Here is a 14595-nt window from a genome sequence, read left to right as displayed (position 1 = left end):
TTTGTCCTTTCTCCATGGATTATATATTTATGATTATTTTTTGGAAAAAATGCAAAAAAAAACTGAAAAGCATTGAGGTATTAATAGGAAAATATAGAAATGAGATGAAAACCTGTGAAAGAAACTGGAGATAAATAAACATGAAAAAGTCAACTGTTTGTCAAGATTGAAAGACGCAGAAAATGTGATAAGGAGAAGAGAAAGAAACAAGCTGAAGAAAAAGGCAGGTTAAGAAAGATAAAGCAAATTATTTTTAATTGTCTGTACTCGTAAAAAGAAAATTATTAAAGAAAAAATAAACATGTAAAATAAAAAAGGGAGAAGCTAAGGAGATAAAGAAGGAAAAAAAGAGTGGGTGTGGCTATTGCCTGCCTAGAAAAAGCGATTCTTTCCCTGAAATAAATGAACAAATAAAATAAGAAATTGAAGTTAATAATGTTTAACTGACAAAAGGAATATAAATAAGAAAAGCAATGAAAAGAGAAATTATTAGAAAAAATCACTGGAAGAGAGTGAGAGGAGCAGACAGAACAAGTGATAAAGGGAAAGGGGAACAAACCTCAAAAATATTCATGGTAATGTAAATTCTACAACTCTATGCCAAAAAGTTTGTTTTGAAGGAATATAAATTAATATTGAAAAAATGTGCTCACTTTAAATTTTTTTCTGTAATTTATTTATTTTTATGTATAATGTGTCTAATTGTACTTAAAAATTTTATTTTCATCTTTTTCTAATTTTTAGACTATGACAGGGATATATAAATGAGAATTCGATTTTTTCACCTATTTTATATATCATCGTTTCATTTTCTGAATAGTGTTTGGATCGCCTGCAAATAGTGTTTTTCTCTCGTAATGTGTCTAATTATACCCGAAAAATACCATTTTATTCCCATCCTTATCTAATTTTTAGACTGAGATAGGGATATATAAACGAAGATTCGATTTTTCCACCTTTTTCTATATGATCGTGTCATTTTTTGAATAGTGTTGGAATCGCCTGGAAATGGTGTTTTTTTTTCATAATGTGTCTAATTATACCCAAAAAACATTATTTTATTTCCATTCTTTTCTAATTTTTAGACTGAAATAGAGGTACATAATATATAAATAAGAATTTGATTTTTCCATCCATAGCTTTTCTTCTTAGCTTCTCCTCTTTTTTATTCTTCTCTCTCTTTTCCCCTTTTTCATATAAGTTTATTTAGCGAAGTTGTAATTCAGATTTCTTGTTGTTTCTTTTCAATTTTATTAGAATATTTTTTCCTACATTGTTTTTCTTTGTATTAATTTCCTTTTTCAGCTAATCCCTTTTTTTCTTCTTATTCTCCTTATTCCATTTTACTTTGACTTTTTATTGTCTGTTTGTTTCTTTTTTTCTGTCTTATCTTTTCTTTTTATCTTTTTTCTTAATTCTTATTATTCATACATTTTCATTTTTTTAATGCTTTTTTTAAACCAGACGAAAACTTGATCCTTATTTCTTCTTCTTCTTCTTCTTCTTCTTCACCTTCTTATCTTTTTCTATTATTATCTCTTATTTTCTCTGCCACTTTTATTTTGCCAGCACATCATTTTTTAGAAAATGAATATCCACGCAGAAAAGACAAAACCAAAGGATTTAAAAAACAAGAGAGAGAAAAGAACATAAAGTCAAATAAATTACAGAAGAAAACTTAAGGTGGGCAAAAGCTTTTGAAAAAGTAGACTTTTTTTGAATAATGCTTATTAGGCATATAATGTGCCTTCAGAACGAACTTTTTAGCATGGATTTTAATGGAAACACCCTATATATGTGGTTCTTGTTTCTTATATACATTATCACTTGTTCTTCTCCTCTCTATCTCTCTATCACTCAATAACTTTTCCCAAAACGAACCAAAGATTTTACTTTTTCTTATTTTCTTCCCGTATATCATTTTTCTTTTAAATATTAATTATCACTTTTTCTTTATTTTATTTGTTCTTTTATTTGAGCGAATGAGCATTTTTTTCAGGCAGTACACTCACTCTCTTTTTCCTTTTTCATCTTCTTAGTTTCTCCTCTCCTTTTTTTCGTTAAAAAACTGTAACAAAAATTATTGTTAATACAAAGGAAAGAAAAATTAATAGAGAAGAGACGAGTTGACAACAAATTACGAAGAATCAAATCAATACCCATAATAACATTGTACAAATAAGCTAAGAAAATAAAGGAAGAAACAAACAAATTAAAATGCCTATGGCATGTAAATCTTTTTTGTGAAGTCTCTATATAAAAAGAAAGAAGAAGAAGAAAATTAATAAAGAAGAAGAGAGTAGATAAAACATGCCAGAGAAGAATGGTTTGTTTCTTTTTCATATAAAGAGATAAATATAAAATTGAATTTGAAATTAAATTAGAAATAAAGAGCTACAACTGTAATAAAATAAAACAGTATAAAAAAGTGGGAACATTAAACAGTTAAGATCATTTGACTAAAAACAATCATTTTTAAAACGTTTATTATTAGAACATTTCCTCTTTGTTCTTCATCTTCTTATAACTGTTCCTTGCCTATTGATTTACTTTCTACTACATAAAATGTCTTAGTTCACAGACACCCTGTAAACGTTGAACTGAGTCACTCATTCATCCGTCCCATTCAGGGTTGAAATGAAAAGGTAGTCGAACAAGAAACAAACAAAAAAATGAAACAAAGACCCTCGCATTTTAATTTCTGGTTCTCTCTTCGAAACTTTACGATTCTATAATAGTGGGTTTGAATGGAACTCGTAGCGTCAGACAGACGAGAGCCCGAGGTCGGTTTGTTTTTCCTGAACAAAAGGGGGTTTTTGGGCCCGTGGTCAGTTGGGAGTAGTTGCTATCCAGGTTTTTTTTTTCACGTGGTCTTGTTCGGTACAAAGAGGAGCTTTTAAAGATATTTAAAATGGCGGTTGTTTGTAATCAAAACTTGGGATTTACCGGAATGTTTTGTGGTAATTTATTAACAGAAAAAAAAATTGTTTCATTCAGTTTTTGGATTTTAATTATTTACGTTTTCTTATCTTAGTTTTTCCACAATTTGTGGTTTTATTTATGGGCATTCTCTTTAATCTTTAATCACTTACTAAATTGTCTTAAATTTATTAATTGCCATTTACGTTTTATGCCAAAAAGGTCTAAGTATTATGTATCATGCATTTTTACATAAATTAATTTTTATCACAGACACTCAATCTGTCTCAACTTTTCACTTTAATTAACCCCGAAAGGGATGAATACACCAAGTAAGCAATTTAAAAGCAAACAAAAATAAATGGAAAGATAGTAAGGAGAAGAACGGGGAGGAAGTATGTTAAAATCAATTAAAAAAGAACAAGTTTTATTTGAAAAATCAAGAGAAAGAAGAGGACAAGATATTATTAAATGTCTATTCTTGTTTCGTCAAGAAAGCAACTTATCACTTATTTTTCCATTTTATTTCTAAATGCGTCTGTTCGTTTTTAATTTTATTTTAATTTTTCGTTCTCTGAAGGTTAATATTTTTCATGTTTTCTTAGTACATTAACTATTTTTGTTTTTATCTTTCCCTTGTTTATATTGTCATTATGTTTTTAAATATCAGCAACTAAGCTATTAGCTAGTAAGTTGACATCCGTACAACTTTTGATCCAATTCATTATAAGCAGTTTATTACAATCATAATTATTAAGATATCATTGAACTTTGTTTAGGTTCTTCTTGTTTACTAATAGTGATTGATATAGTCGAATGATTTTTTTAGGAGTTGGATTTTATGCTGAAAGTGCTTATTATTTAAAATTAAATAATCAATCGGCATCTGACGATTTGGCGTTACTCTAGTTGATGTCTTTATTATTTGGTTAAATCTATCATAATAAATACTATTTACGATTTTGTTGCTATAAAAAGCGTTATAAAAGACCAGCAAAAAATTAAAGTGTAATTGTTTTATGTTTGCTTTTGAAAACTAGAAACGTTTTAAAATTATGGAAAGTTTCATAGAAAATTCACTAAATTAATTATTTTTACAAATGTCATAACTATACAAATTGGACATTTTTTTAGAAAAATGCCTAAAAATAAGACTTTGCCAGAAATTAAAAAAAAAAAGAAATTATTATATTAAAAAGCCTATATAATATTAAGATTTTTTGCAAATCTACATTTATTACGTTATTTTATCTATTCTTATTATATTGACTTTTATAGTAAATGAATCACTAGAGTCGATTAAATAACATCTTGAAATAGGATGATCAATTTTTCTCAAAGGATAAAAATAGAATTTTTAAAAGAATCAGATAAAAAAGGAAAACTAAAACAAGAAGTGAAAAAATTTAAAAGAAAATACAGTGTGACCCATTTGTTTTCGGGTCACCCTGATAAAAAGTTTATATTTGGTGCGATTTTGCTCGGGTTTTTTTTAAATGTTAGAAAATGTTCCAGAAAAACTGCATCATTATAACAAAAAAAAATTGTGCCATGCAAATTCCAAGGCTTACTAATGTCAGTTTTTAAGGGCCAAATTTTAAGAAACCATGCTAGGCATTTTTTTAGCAAAAAATTGTGCACATCACTGGATTCGGCATCCCCCAAAACGGCCTTATACCAAATTTCGCCAAAAAATATAAAAAAACTCTTTGATTGAAATTGAACTCTATTGTGTCTACAAATTATTGAAATATTGAATAATCACATTTGACATCTAACTGTCAAAAGTGGTAATAGAACGTGTTTAGATAGTATTAGTAATCATGGAAAATTTAAATTTAAGAGAAAAAATTGAAATTGTTCGTCTTGTTGGTGGTAACACGCGTTCGATGAGAGAAGCTGCCAGAGAATTTAATATTAGACATCCTGATAGACCAGTAAGTCCTGTACTGTGCAACGTGTTAATAAAATTTTCAATGAAACAGGATCTGTTTCGAAAAATCTACTTAAAAATAGACATAATGGACGGCGTGGGCTCAGAAGAAATGAAAATTACATTTTGAAATATTTTAACGGCAATCTTCGAAGTAGTGTCAGAACGGCTAGTTTGGTCCTTAACATCCCCAGAGAAAGTATAAGAAGATGTTTGCAAAAAAATAACATAAAAGCATTTAAGCCAAAATTTTTACACACCTTAGAGGATGGTGACTAGGCAAGAAGATTAGAGTTTTGCTATTGGCTTCAGGGAGAATATTTAAACAACAGAAACTTTCTAGATGAAATCCTTTTTAGCGATGAAGCCACTTTTACCACAAATGGCGTAGTCTCCAGTCAAAATTGCCGCCACTGGTCCGTGCAGAATCCAGAATTTATAATAAATGCAAGGAGATAGTATTCGCAAAAAATTAACGTTTGGTGTGGAATACTAAGCGACAAAATTATTGGCCCTTTTTTCTTTAATGGTAATTTGAATACAATTGAATTTTTGAATTTTCTTGAGAATGAATTTTCTAACGCATTAGAAGATTTACCCTTAAGATATCACCTTAATTTGAAGTTCCAATTAGATGGTTGTCCTGTCCATAATGCTCGTTTAGTAAGAGACTGGTTAAATGAACATTTTGAAAACTGTTGGATAGGACGAAACAGTCCTTTCGTTGAGTGGCCACCGGTATCCCCTGACTTAACGCCACTCGATTTTTTTTTCTGGGGCTTACTTAAAGAAAAAGTGTACAAATCAAGACCTCAAAATTTAGAAGATATACAAGTCAGAATAATCCAGGCTTGTTCAGAAATAACTTCAGAGCCGTAAAGTTATTAGAAGTCCGTAAAGTTATTTTAAATGTAGGCAAAAGGAATGTAAAATGCATAGAAAACAATGGTGGATTAGTAGAAATTTCAAAAATTTAGTAGCGGTTAATTTTTAATTTTTTTGTTTGTTGTTTTTATTTTATTTGTATTTATTTTTGTTAGTTTATTATTTGTATTTAGTTTAGAATTGTTATTTGCTTTTATTATCTTTGTTCAATTTGTTTTTTTTTCATGGCTATCTACACATTTTTAAATGTAAATAAATGCATAATTTCCCTTTTTATTTTTTGTTATAAAATTGTTAATACTTAATATTTTTTGGTGAAATTTGGTATAAGGCCGTTTTGGGGGATGCCAAATCCAGTGGTGTGCACAATTTTTTGCTAAAAAAATGCCTAGCATGGTTTTTTAAAATTTGGCCCTTAAAAACTGACATTAGTAGACCTTGGAATTTGCATGGCAGAATTTTTTTTTGTTATAATGATGCAGTTTTTCTGGACCTAACATTTAAAAAAAAACCCGAGCAAAATCGCACCAAATATAAACTTTTTATTAGGGGGACCCGAAAACAAATGGGTCACACTGTATATATAAAAACATATTTTTTTCATAACTTTATCTCTTAATCGTCACTTTTTTAGTTTTTCCTCTCTTCTTTATTCCTTATATATTTCTTATTTCATTCGTCAATTACACTTTGTTTTTTTTTAAATACTTTTTGGCTAAGGCGTTTTTTAGCTTCTTCTTACCTTCTCTTTTCGTAATTTTAATATTTTTTTTTGAATTCTTGTTTACTTGTCCTGAACTAATAACTCTTTATATGCTTACATAAATATAATTATTCCAGACATGCATATTCATATTTTTTCCTTGTCTTTGTCACTTTCTCCTCTTTTTACTCTGAAGTCTTCTTATTACATTTTTTCTTCTTCTACTTCTTCTTCTTCTTCTTTTAATTTCTTTCTTCATTTTTTTAGTCTATCTGACTATTTTTTTATTAACAAATTATATGAACAATTTTTAAAGCAGTTTCGTATATTTTCCTCTCTCTCTCTCTGTCTTTCACGCCTACTCTTTCAAATTAATATTTTCTTTTTCTTTATTTCCCTTTTTAAGATTTTGTATTATTTTAAGATATTTCGTGATTTTTCTTTTTTTTACGCTTATTCCTTTTAAATATTTTCATTCGATATTAATAATATTACTATAATTATATTTATGATCTTTTTCCAGGCACACATTCCTTATCTCTCTCCTGATCTTTCAAATTTATATTTCGTTCTCTTTCACTTCAGTATACCATCACAGATGGACCATCTGTTTCTCCCTTAAGATGTTTTTTCTTTATTATAGTTACGTATATTAAATTCATAATTTTTTTCAGGCACATCACACTTGATTTTTTCCTATTTTTTTCTCTTTCCTCCTCCTTTTCCTCGACATTGTCCTTAAGGCATTTTTTCTTCTTTAACATTTTCCTCCTTTTTTTAGTCAAATTATATTTTTTGTTACTAGATTATGTGAATATTTTTCAGCAATTTCTTATATTTGCTCCCCATCTTTCTCTTCCTCTCCCTCTCTCCTCTGCTTTTTCTAATTTATATTTCTATATATATATAAATAACATCGACTTGATGTTAATACTCAAGTCGATGTTATTTATACCGACTTCCAAAAAGCCTTTGATCGGATAGATCACTATATTTTGCTGCATAAATTAACTCAGTATGGTTTTTCAGGGAGATTATTTAATTTATTTAATTCCTACTTGATTGGTAGATCTCAATATGTTGAATATGAGGGCTTTAAATCGAAACTTTTTAACGTAACGTCGGGTGTGCCACTAGGGCTCGAACCTGGGTCCGCTCCTGTTTAGTTTTTTTATAAATGACTTGATTGAGTCACTCACTTGTCATAGGCTGGCTTTTGCCGATGATTTGAAGCTATATTTAAATGCATATGGTTTGGAGGATTGTGTTTTTCTTCAGAACTGTCTAAATACATTGGAGGTATGGTGCGCTGTTAACAGATGAGGCTTGAATGCGGCTAAATGTAGTGTGGTCAGTTACTCTAGATCAAAAACACCCTTAAATTTTGATTATTTTATTAATGATACTATTTTGAGTATAATAGAGCAAATTTTTGATCTTGGTATCACCTTTGACTCTGAATTTACATTCGTTCCACACTTCAACAACATAGTCAAGTCAGCCCTGAAAAGGTTTGGGTTCATAATTAGAAGTTCTCAGAGTTTTACTTTGGAATCTACATTAAGACTGCTTTTCTGTTGCTTTGTGAGATCAAAACTGGAGTTTGGCTGCATTATATGGAACCCGCTCTATCAGAATCATGTTGGTCTCCTTGAATCTGTTCAGCGCAGATTTGCTAAGTTTTTGGCATATAGGCAGGATGGCATATATTCGGTAAGAGGGTTTGATCATCGGCAACTATTGGAACGCTTCAATCTACACAATGATCTTCTCTGTAAAATTCCTGCATGGGTTACTGAATGGATTCATTGATAGTCCTGTACTTCTTTCTGGTGTACGTTTCAAGGTGCCTAGGCTTAATGCCAGACATCCCCTAACATTCTTTCTGCCAAGGCCTCATACTAAGATCCTGTTGAAATCGCCACTATATACAATATGCGCTATATTTAATCGGATCTGTAACATGTGCGATATAAATTTCTCTCCGGTTCATGTGATTGTCGATATCTTGGTGGATCATTACTCTTGGCATTAAGACCCATGTGTTTAAGTTATAGTTAGTAGATATATTGCAGTTAATTTAATTTAATTTTATTGAATATGTGATTATCTTGTTAAACTTTTATAATTGGGTTTTTATATCATATTAATCGTTATTTGTTCTAATTTTTTGGATAACTTTTGAGATTGTGACTTTACTTTACTTTTTTTCTTTTCTTTTCGTTCTTTTAGGTTTGTTTGTGTGTGTTTTTTTTAACTATATTTTTCATTGTTTTGCAACTGTTTCCTGTTATTGGGCAAGTTGCCTGTTGGAAATAAAGGCTTATTATTATTAAAGGCTAAAGGCTTATTATGATTTCTGTTTTCTTTCTCTTCACTCTACGACTACAGATATACGATCTATTATCTCCCTTAAGATCGTTTTTTGTCTTTATTATTTTAACATTATTCGTGATTCTTCTTTTATTCTTTACTGTTTGTTGCTCTCCATTTTTTATTTCTTTCTATTTATTATTAAATTTATAATCTTTTTCTAGGCACACAATAATCACACTTATTCATTTTTTTTCCTTGTCCTTGTCACCTTCTTCTCTTCTTCCTCTAAACTCCCCTTAGTGCATTTTTCATTTCTCTTTTCTTCCAAATTTCTCTTTCTCTCGCTCTCTCTATTTCTTCTGGTTTTTCGAATATATATCTTGTTTTCTTTCTCTTCACTATTCCATTACAGATAGAACATCTAATTTTTTTCTAAAATTGTTTTTTCTTTTATTATTTTAACATAACTTGTGATTATTCTTCTTTTCCTTACTGTTTGTTTGTTCTCTATTATTAATATTATTACTAATATTAAATTTTGGAAGCATATAGTAGTATCGCACTCAATTTCTTTCTTATTTTTGTCTCTTTCTCTTCTTCTTTTTCCACTGCATTTTTTCTTATTCTTTACCATTTTTCCTTCAATTTTTATTTAAGTGATGTTTTTTTATTACCGGATTATATGGATATTTTTCAGCAACTCTCTCTCTCCCTCTCTTGCTCTTTCAAGTTTTCTTTCTCTTCACTATACCACCACAAATGGAGTTCATCTGTTTTCTCTTCTAAGATCTTTTTTTGTCTTTATTATTTTAATATCGTTTGTGATTTTTCTTTACTGTTTGTTGCTTTTCTTTTTTTATTTCTCATTCTATATTAGTATTAATATTACTATTATAAAATTTATATTTTTTTTCAGTCCCACAATAATCACACACATTTCATTTTTTTTCTTGTCCTAGTCGCCTTCTCCTCTTCTTCTTCCTCCAAATTGTTTCCTTTTTTTTAGCCAAATTATTCTTTATTTAACATTCTTCTTGTACTCTCTCCTCTCTTTCTCTATCTCTCTCGTTTTTTCTTTCAAATTAATATTTTTGTTTCATTTCTCTCTACTATACCTTTTTGCTCAGATTACTGATACTCTTTACTGATTTTTCATTGGTCCAATAGGACTAAATGAAATAATTGTTGTAAAGCATGATTCAGTCTACAATTTTACCTTCTAAAAATTTTGTTTTTTGAATTGTAGACACTAAGATTTTCAAGAATTTTTCAGGAGAAAGAAGGTATGCCTTGACAAAATGTTCAAATCAAAATATCTTGAGAATCATAAACTCTACACAAAAAATTATTTGAATCATTCTTGTAAAGCATAATCCAGTCTACAACTTTGTCTTCTACACATTTTTTCCTGGTCTAATAGATACTAAGATATTTAAGGATATATCAGGTGTAAGAAGGTTTGCAACATGTTTAGATCAAAATATCTTGAAAATTGTCGATTCCACATAAAAAATGCTCATATAGATCCTCTCTTTTCTCTCAATATCTGTTTTCTCTCTCAAGAACGTTTTTTCTCTTTATTATTTTAATATTCTTCGTGATTCTTTTTAGTTTCTGTACTGTTTGTTGCTCTTCTTTTTTTACTCTTTCATTTTCTATTTGTACATTTAACGTTCACGTCAATGAACGATTTAATAATGGCGTTCGATTTTTTCTTCCTCTTTTCCTCCTCATTCCCTACACATTTTTTTCTATCATCCTTCTTCAATCTATAAATCTACCCTTTATCCTTATCTCTCTTAGTTCCAGGATTATGGAGATAGTTTTCAATTTCTACACGCAGGCAGGGCATTGAGGATACTAAGATTGGCCAAACTGCTCTCTCTCGTACGTCTTTTAAGGTTATCCCGTTTGGTGCGTTACGTCAGCCAATGGGAGGAAGTTTACGTAAGTGTTTTCTTAATTTATACTCGCTTTTTTAGTCTTAATTTTTTGATATCAGCTAATCACTATTTTTAGTACAGTAGGTTTGCCACACGAACACCATCACTAAACTAGTGAGTTAAAAAAAAAAATTATCGATCATTATATTAAATTGATAAAGTGCGTTAAAATTTCAATGTTTTTTCTTTTAAATAGTTAATTCTAGACCTCCGAATCCGTAAGAATGACATTTTGGATTTCCGAAAAGGTCTGTTGGTTTTTTTTATTTTTTATTTCTTCTCTCTTTCTCTGTGTCTCTTTCTTTCTCTCTTCCTCTTTCGTAAACATGTCGTCTCAACTCACAAAGCTACTTAACACAGTTCCAAAGCTTTTAGCTCTTAAGGTATTATTTAGCTGTTAAGGTAAGACTTTTTATAAGCATGTTTTTTAATTTTAATTTTAAATTAAAAGTGATGATACTTTAATTAATTTTGGGACCCGTCCTGTACGATACGAGGGCTAGCCTTAAAATGCATGATAATAATTTCCAAAAAAAAATCCTGCAATAAATAAGGAGTGCCATTAAAAAAATATTCGGGGCAGTTCAAAAATTAATTTTTTGAATTGCCCTTATTGGCCTCCCGAAAATCGCTTAGGTCGGCTAAAAATGCGCTTTTCGATCCATAATGCTGCCTTAAGAAGCATAAAGCGAATTTATGCTGCTGTATTGCCCATCATACATATAGGAAAATAATTTAAATTATTTTGAAGAGAATTTAAGTTCCCATTAAATCGGTCCTTTCATTCCGAGTTTCTCAGATATCTGCGATCCAAGATATATAAGACACACCCTTCCCACACCTCTCTCTTTTTAAGCCCTTCCCATTATGATCCCTCCCACTTTACCACAATGCCATCTATTATAAAAAATTAGACACTGCATTAGTTGTATATTATGTAGATGGCAGAACTTTAATTTTACACGTCTACAAAATGGGTGGAGTCAAGACATGCCTCTCTCCCTCCACCTCTTTTTAAGGACCTTCCACTACCAGAGGTTATGATGATGCGGTGGGTGTGATAAAGTGGGGAGAATAAAGATTGATCAATCAATAGCAAAAAAATAATTTGATAATTTTTTTAAAAATTAAATTAAAAACCATCAGAATTGTTATAAAGTGAGCCACTCCCTCCTTTTTTTTAAGCTCCACCTAGGTCTACTAAGAAGCTCCGCCTCATTCAATTTACCATTAATGTTCAAACACCTCTCTTGACTCCTCCCTTTTTTTGTAGGTGAAAAGAGTGAGGGAAAATAAAGACGGCCGAAAAAAGGACCAATCAGAAATAAGGGGTTAATGGTTCTCTTTAATTAAATTCACAATTTTGTGCAAAAAAAGAGAAGGCATTCGACGTGTTCTCTTTCTATTCATTGCAAGGGAAAAATTATAAGAACTCAAGGGCTGTTATAGTTCCAAGACACACCCACTCCCACTACTTTGCCTTGAGCTCCTCCTACTTTCACTAAGAAACTCCTTCCTATTTGCCTCTTGATCTTGGTAGTGTCTTGGTTCCTCCTTAATTTTCTGATTGTTCACCTTTGAAATGATGAAAGATGGGTAGGAGGGAAAATAAAGATGGTGAAAAAAAGGACCAATCAGAAACAAGACGTTAATGATTTCCTTCAATTAAATTGACAGTATTTTGTGGTAGAAGACGAAAAAAGAAAAAACATTCAACGTGTTCTCTCTCTATACATTGCAAAAAAAATGATATGAACTCAAGGGTTGTTACAGTTTCAAGACACACCCACTCCCACCATTTTCTCTTTGAGCTCTTCCTACTTTTACTCAAGAAGCTCCTTCCTATTCGTCCTTTTAACTTGGTAGTGTTTTGACTCCTCCTTCATTTTCTGATTGGTCACCTTTGGCCATCTATGAATTGATGAAACATGAATAGGAGGGGAGAATAAAGATGGTGAAAACAAGGACCAATTAGAATCAAGACGTTAATGGTTTTCTTCAATTAAATTTACAGTATTGTGTGGTAGAATACGAAAAAAGAGAAAGCATTCAACGTGTTCTCTTTCTATACAATGCAAGAAAAAAACGATAAGAACTCAAAGGCTGTTACAGTTTCAAGACACACCCACTCCCACCACTTGCCCTTTGAGCTCCTCCTACTTTCACTAAGAAACTCCTTCCTATTTGTCCTTTTAACTTGGTAGTGTCTTGACTCCTCCTTCATTTTCTGATTGATCACCTTTGGCCATCTTTCAAATGGTGAAACATGGGTAAAGGTAAGAGAATAAAGATGGCGAAAAAAAAGGACTAATCAGAAACAAGACGTTAATGGTTTCCTTCAATTAAATTGACATGATTTTGTGGTAGAAGACGAAAAAAGAAAAAACATTCAACGAGTTCCCTTTCTATACAATGCAAGAAGAAAACGATAAAAACTCAAGGGCTGTTACAGTTTTAAGACACACCCACTCCCACCACTTTCCTTTTGAGCTCCTCCCACATCCACTAAGAAGCTCCTTCCTATTTGTCCTTTGATCTTCGTAATGTCTTGACTCTTCCTTAATTTTCTGATTGGTCACCTTTGACCATCTTTGAAATGGTGAAACATGGGTAAAGGTAGGAGAATAAAGATGGCGGAAAAAAGAACCAATCAGAAACAAGACGTTAATGGTTTCCTTCCATTAAATTGACAGTATTGTGTGGTAAAAGACGAAAAAAGAAAAAACATTCTACGAGTTCTCTTTCTATACCTTGCAAGAAAAAAATTATAAGTACTCAAGACCTGGTACAGTTTTAAGACCCATCCACTCCTACCACTTTCCCTTTGAGCTCCTCCTACTTTCACTAAGAAGCTCCTTCCTATTTGCCCTTTGATCTTGGTAGTGTCTTGACTCCTCCTTAATTTTCTGATTGGTCACCTTTGGCCATCTTTGAAATGGTGAAACTTGGGTAAAGGTGGAAGAATAAAGTTGGCGGAAAAAAGGACCAATAAAAAACAAGACGTTAATGGTTTCCTTCAATTAAATTGACAGTATTGTGTGGTAGATCACGGAAAAAGAAAACACATTCAATGAGTTCTCTTTCTGTATATTGCAAGAAAAAAATTGTAAGTACTCAAGGGCAGGTACAGTTTTAAGACACACCCACTCCAACCATTTTTCCTTTGAGCCCCTTCTACTTTTACTAAGAAGATCCTTCCTATTCGTCCTTTTAACTTGGTAGTGTCTTGACTCCTCCTTAATTTTCTGATTGGTCACCTTTGGCCATCTTTGGAATGGTAAAACTTGGGTAAAGGTGGGAGAATTAAGATGGCGGAAAAGGGACCAATCAGAAACAAGACGTTAATGGTTTCCTTTAATTAAATTGACAGTATTGTGTGGCAGAACACGAAAAAAGAAAAAACACTCAACGAGTTCTCTTTCTATACAATGCAAGAAAAAAACGATAAGCACTCAAGGGCTGGTACAGTTTTAAGACACACCCACTCCCACCACTTTCCCTTTGAGCTCCTCCCACTTTTACTCAAGAAGCTCCTTCCTATTCGTCCTTTTAACTTGGCAGTGTCTTGACTCCTCCTTCATTTTCTGATTGGTCGCCTTTGGCCATCTTTAAAATATTGAGGAGGGAGACCAAAGATGGCGTAAAAGGGGACCAATGAGAAGCGACAAGACGTTTAAAAATTGAAAATTGCTGCTTTTTATTGCGTAAATGTTGTGTTGTAATGCACCAAAAGATGGTAAAGAGTCACCTGGACCTCGTGAAACTGTTCTGTTCTTCGCTTTTTCTAGATCTTGCAGAACCTTCAAAAAAAACGAACGGAACGCCGTGGTCGTTACAGTTCCGATCTGAACAAGCCGAGCACGAAAAGCAACCTCATTTTCAAGGTAAAACCGCTT

General features: G+C 31.3%; 1 protein-coding gene across 5 annotated transcripts in view; it reads left to right on the top strand.

The window, feature by feature from the left end:
• Positions 1 to 14595, top strand: part of LOC126735843 (potassium/sodium hyperpolarization-activated cyclic nucleotide-gated channel 2) — a 152749-nt gene that overhangs the window by 102472 nt on the left and 35682 nt on the right. For 3 of the 5 annotated variants that reach the window (XR_007660518.1, XM_050439922.1, XM_050439923.1), the window contains exons 6-7: positions 10560 to 10703; positions 14488 to 14583. Coding sequence is in view for 4 of the 5 variants with exons in the window: in XM_050439922.1 (XP_050295879.1) it covers positions 10560 to 10703; positions 14488 to 14583 (240 nt within the window). In the remaining variant the exon portion in view is untranslated. The remainder of the gene's footprint in view (positions 1 to 10559; positions 10704 to 14487; positions 14584 to 14595) is intronic. The other 2 variants (XM_050439924.1, XM_050439926.1) reach the window with 1 other exon arrangement.

Source organism: Anthonomus grandis, chromosome 5, assembly GCF_022605725.1.
Source record: "Anthonomus grandis grandis chromosome 5, icAntGran1.3, whole genome shotgun sequence".
In the NCBI taxonomy this organism is placed as follows: Eukaryota; Metazoa; Arthropoda; class Insecta; order Coleoptera; family Curculionidae; genus Anthonomus; species Anthonomus grandis.
This window is presented reverse-complemented; position numbering and strand designations above follow the sequence as displayed.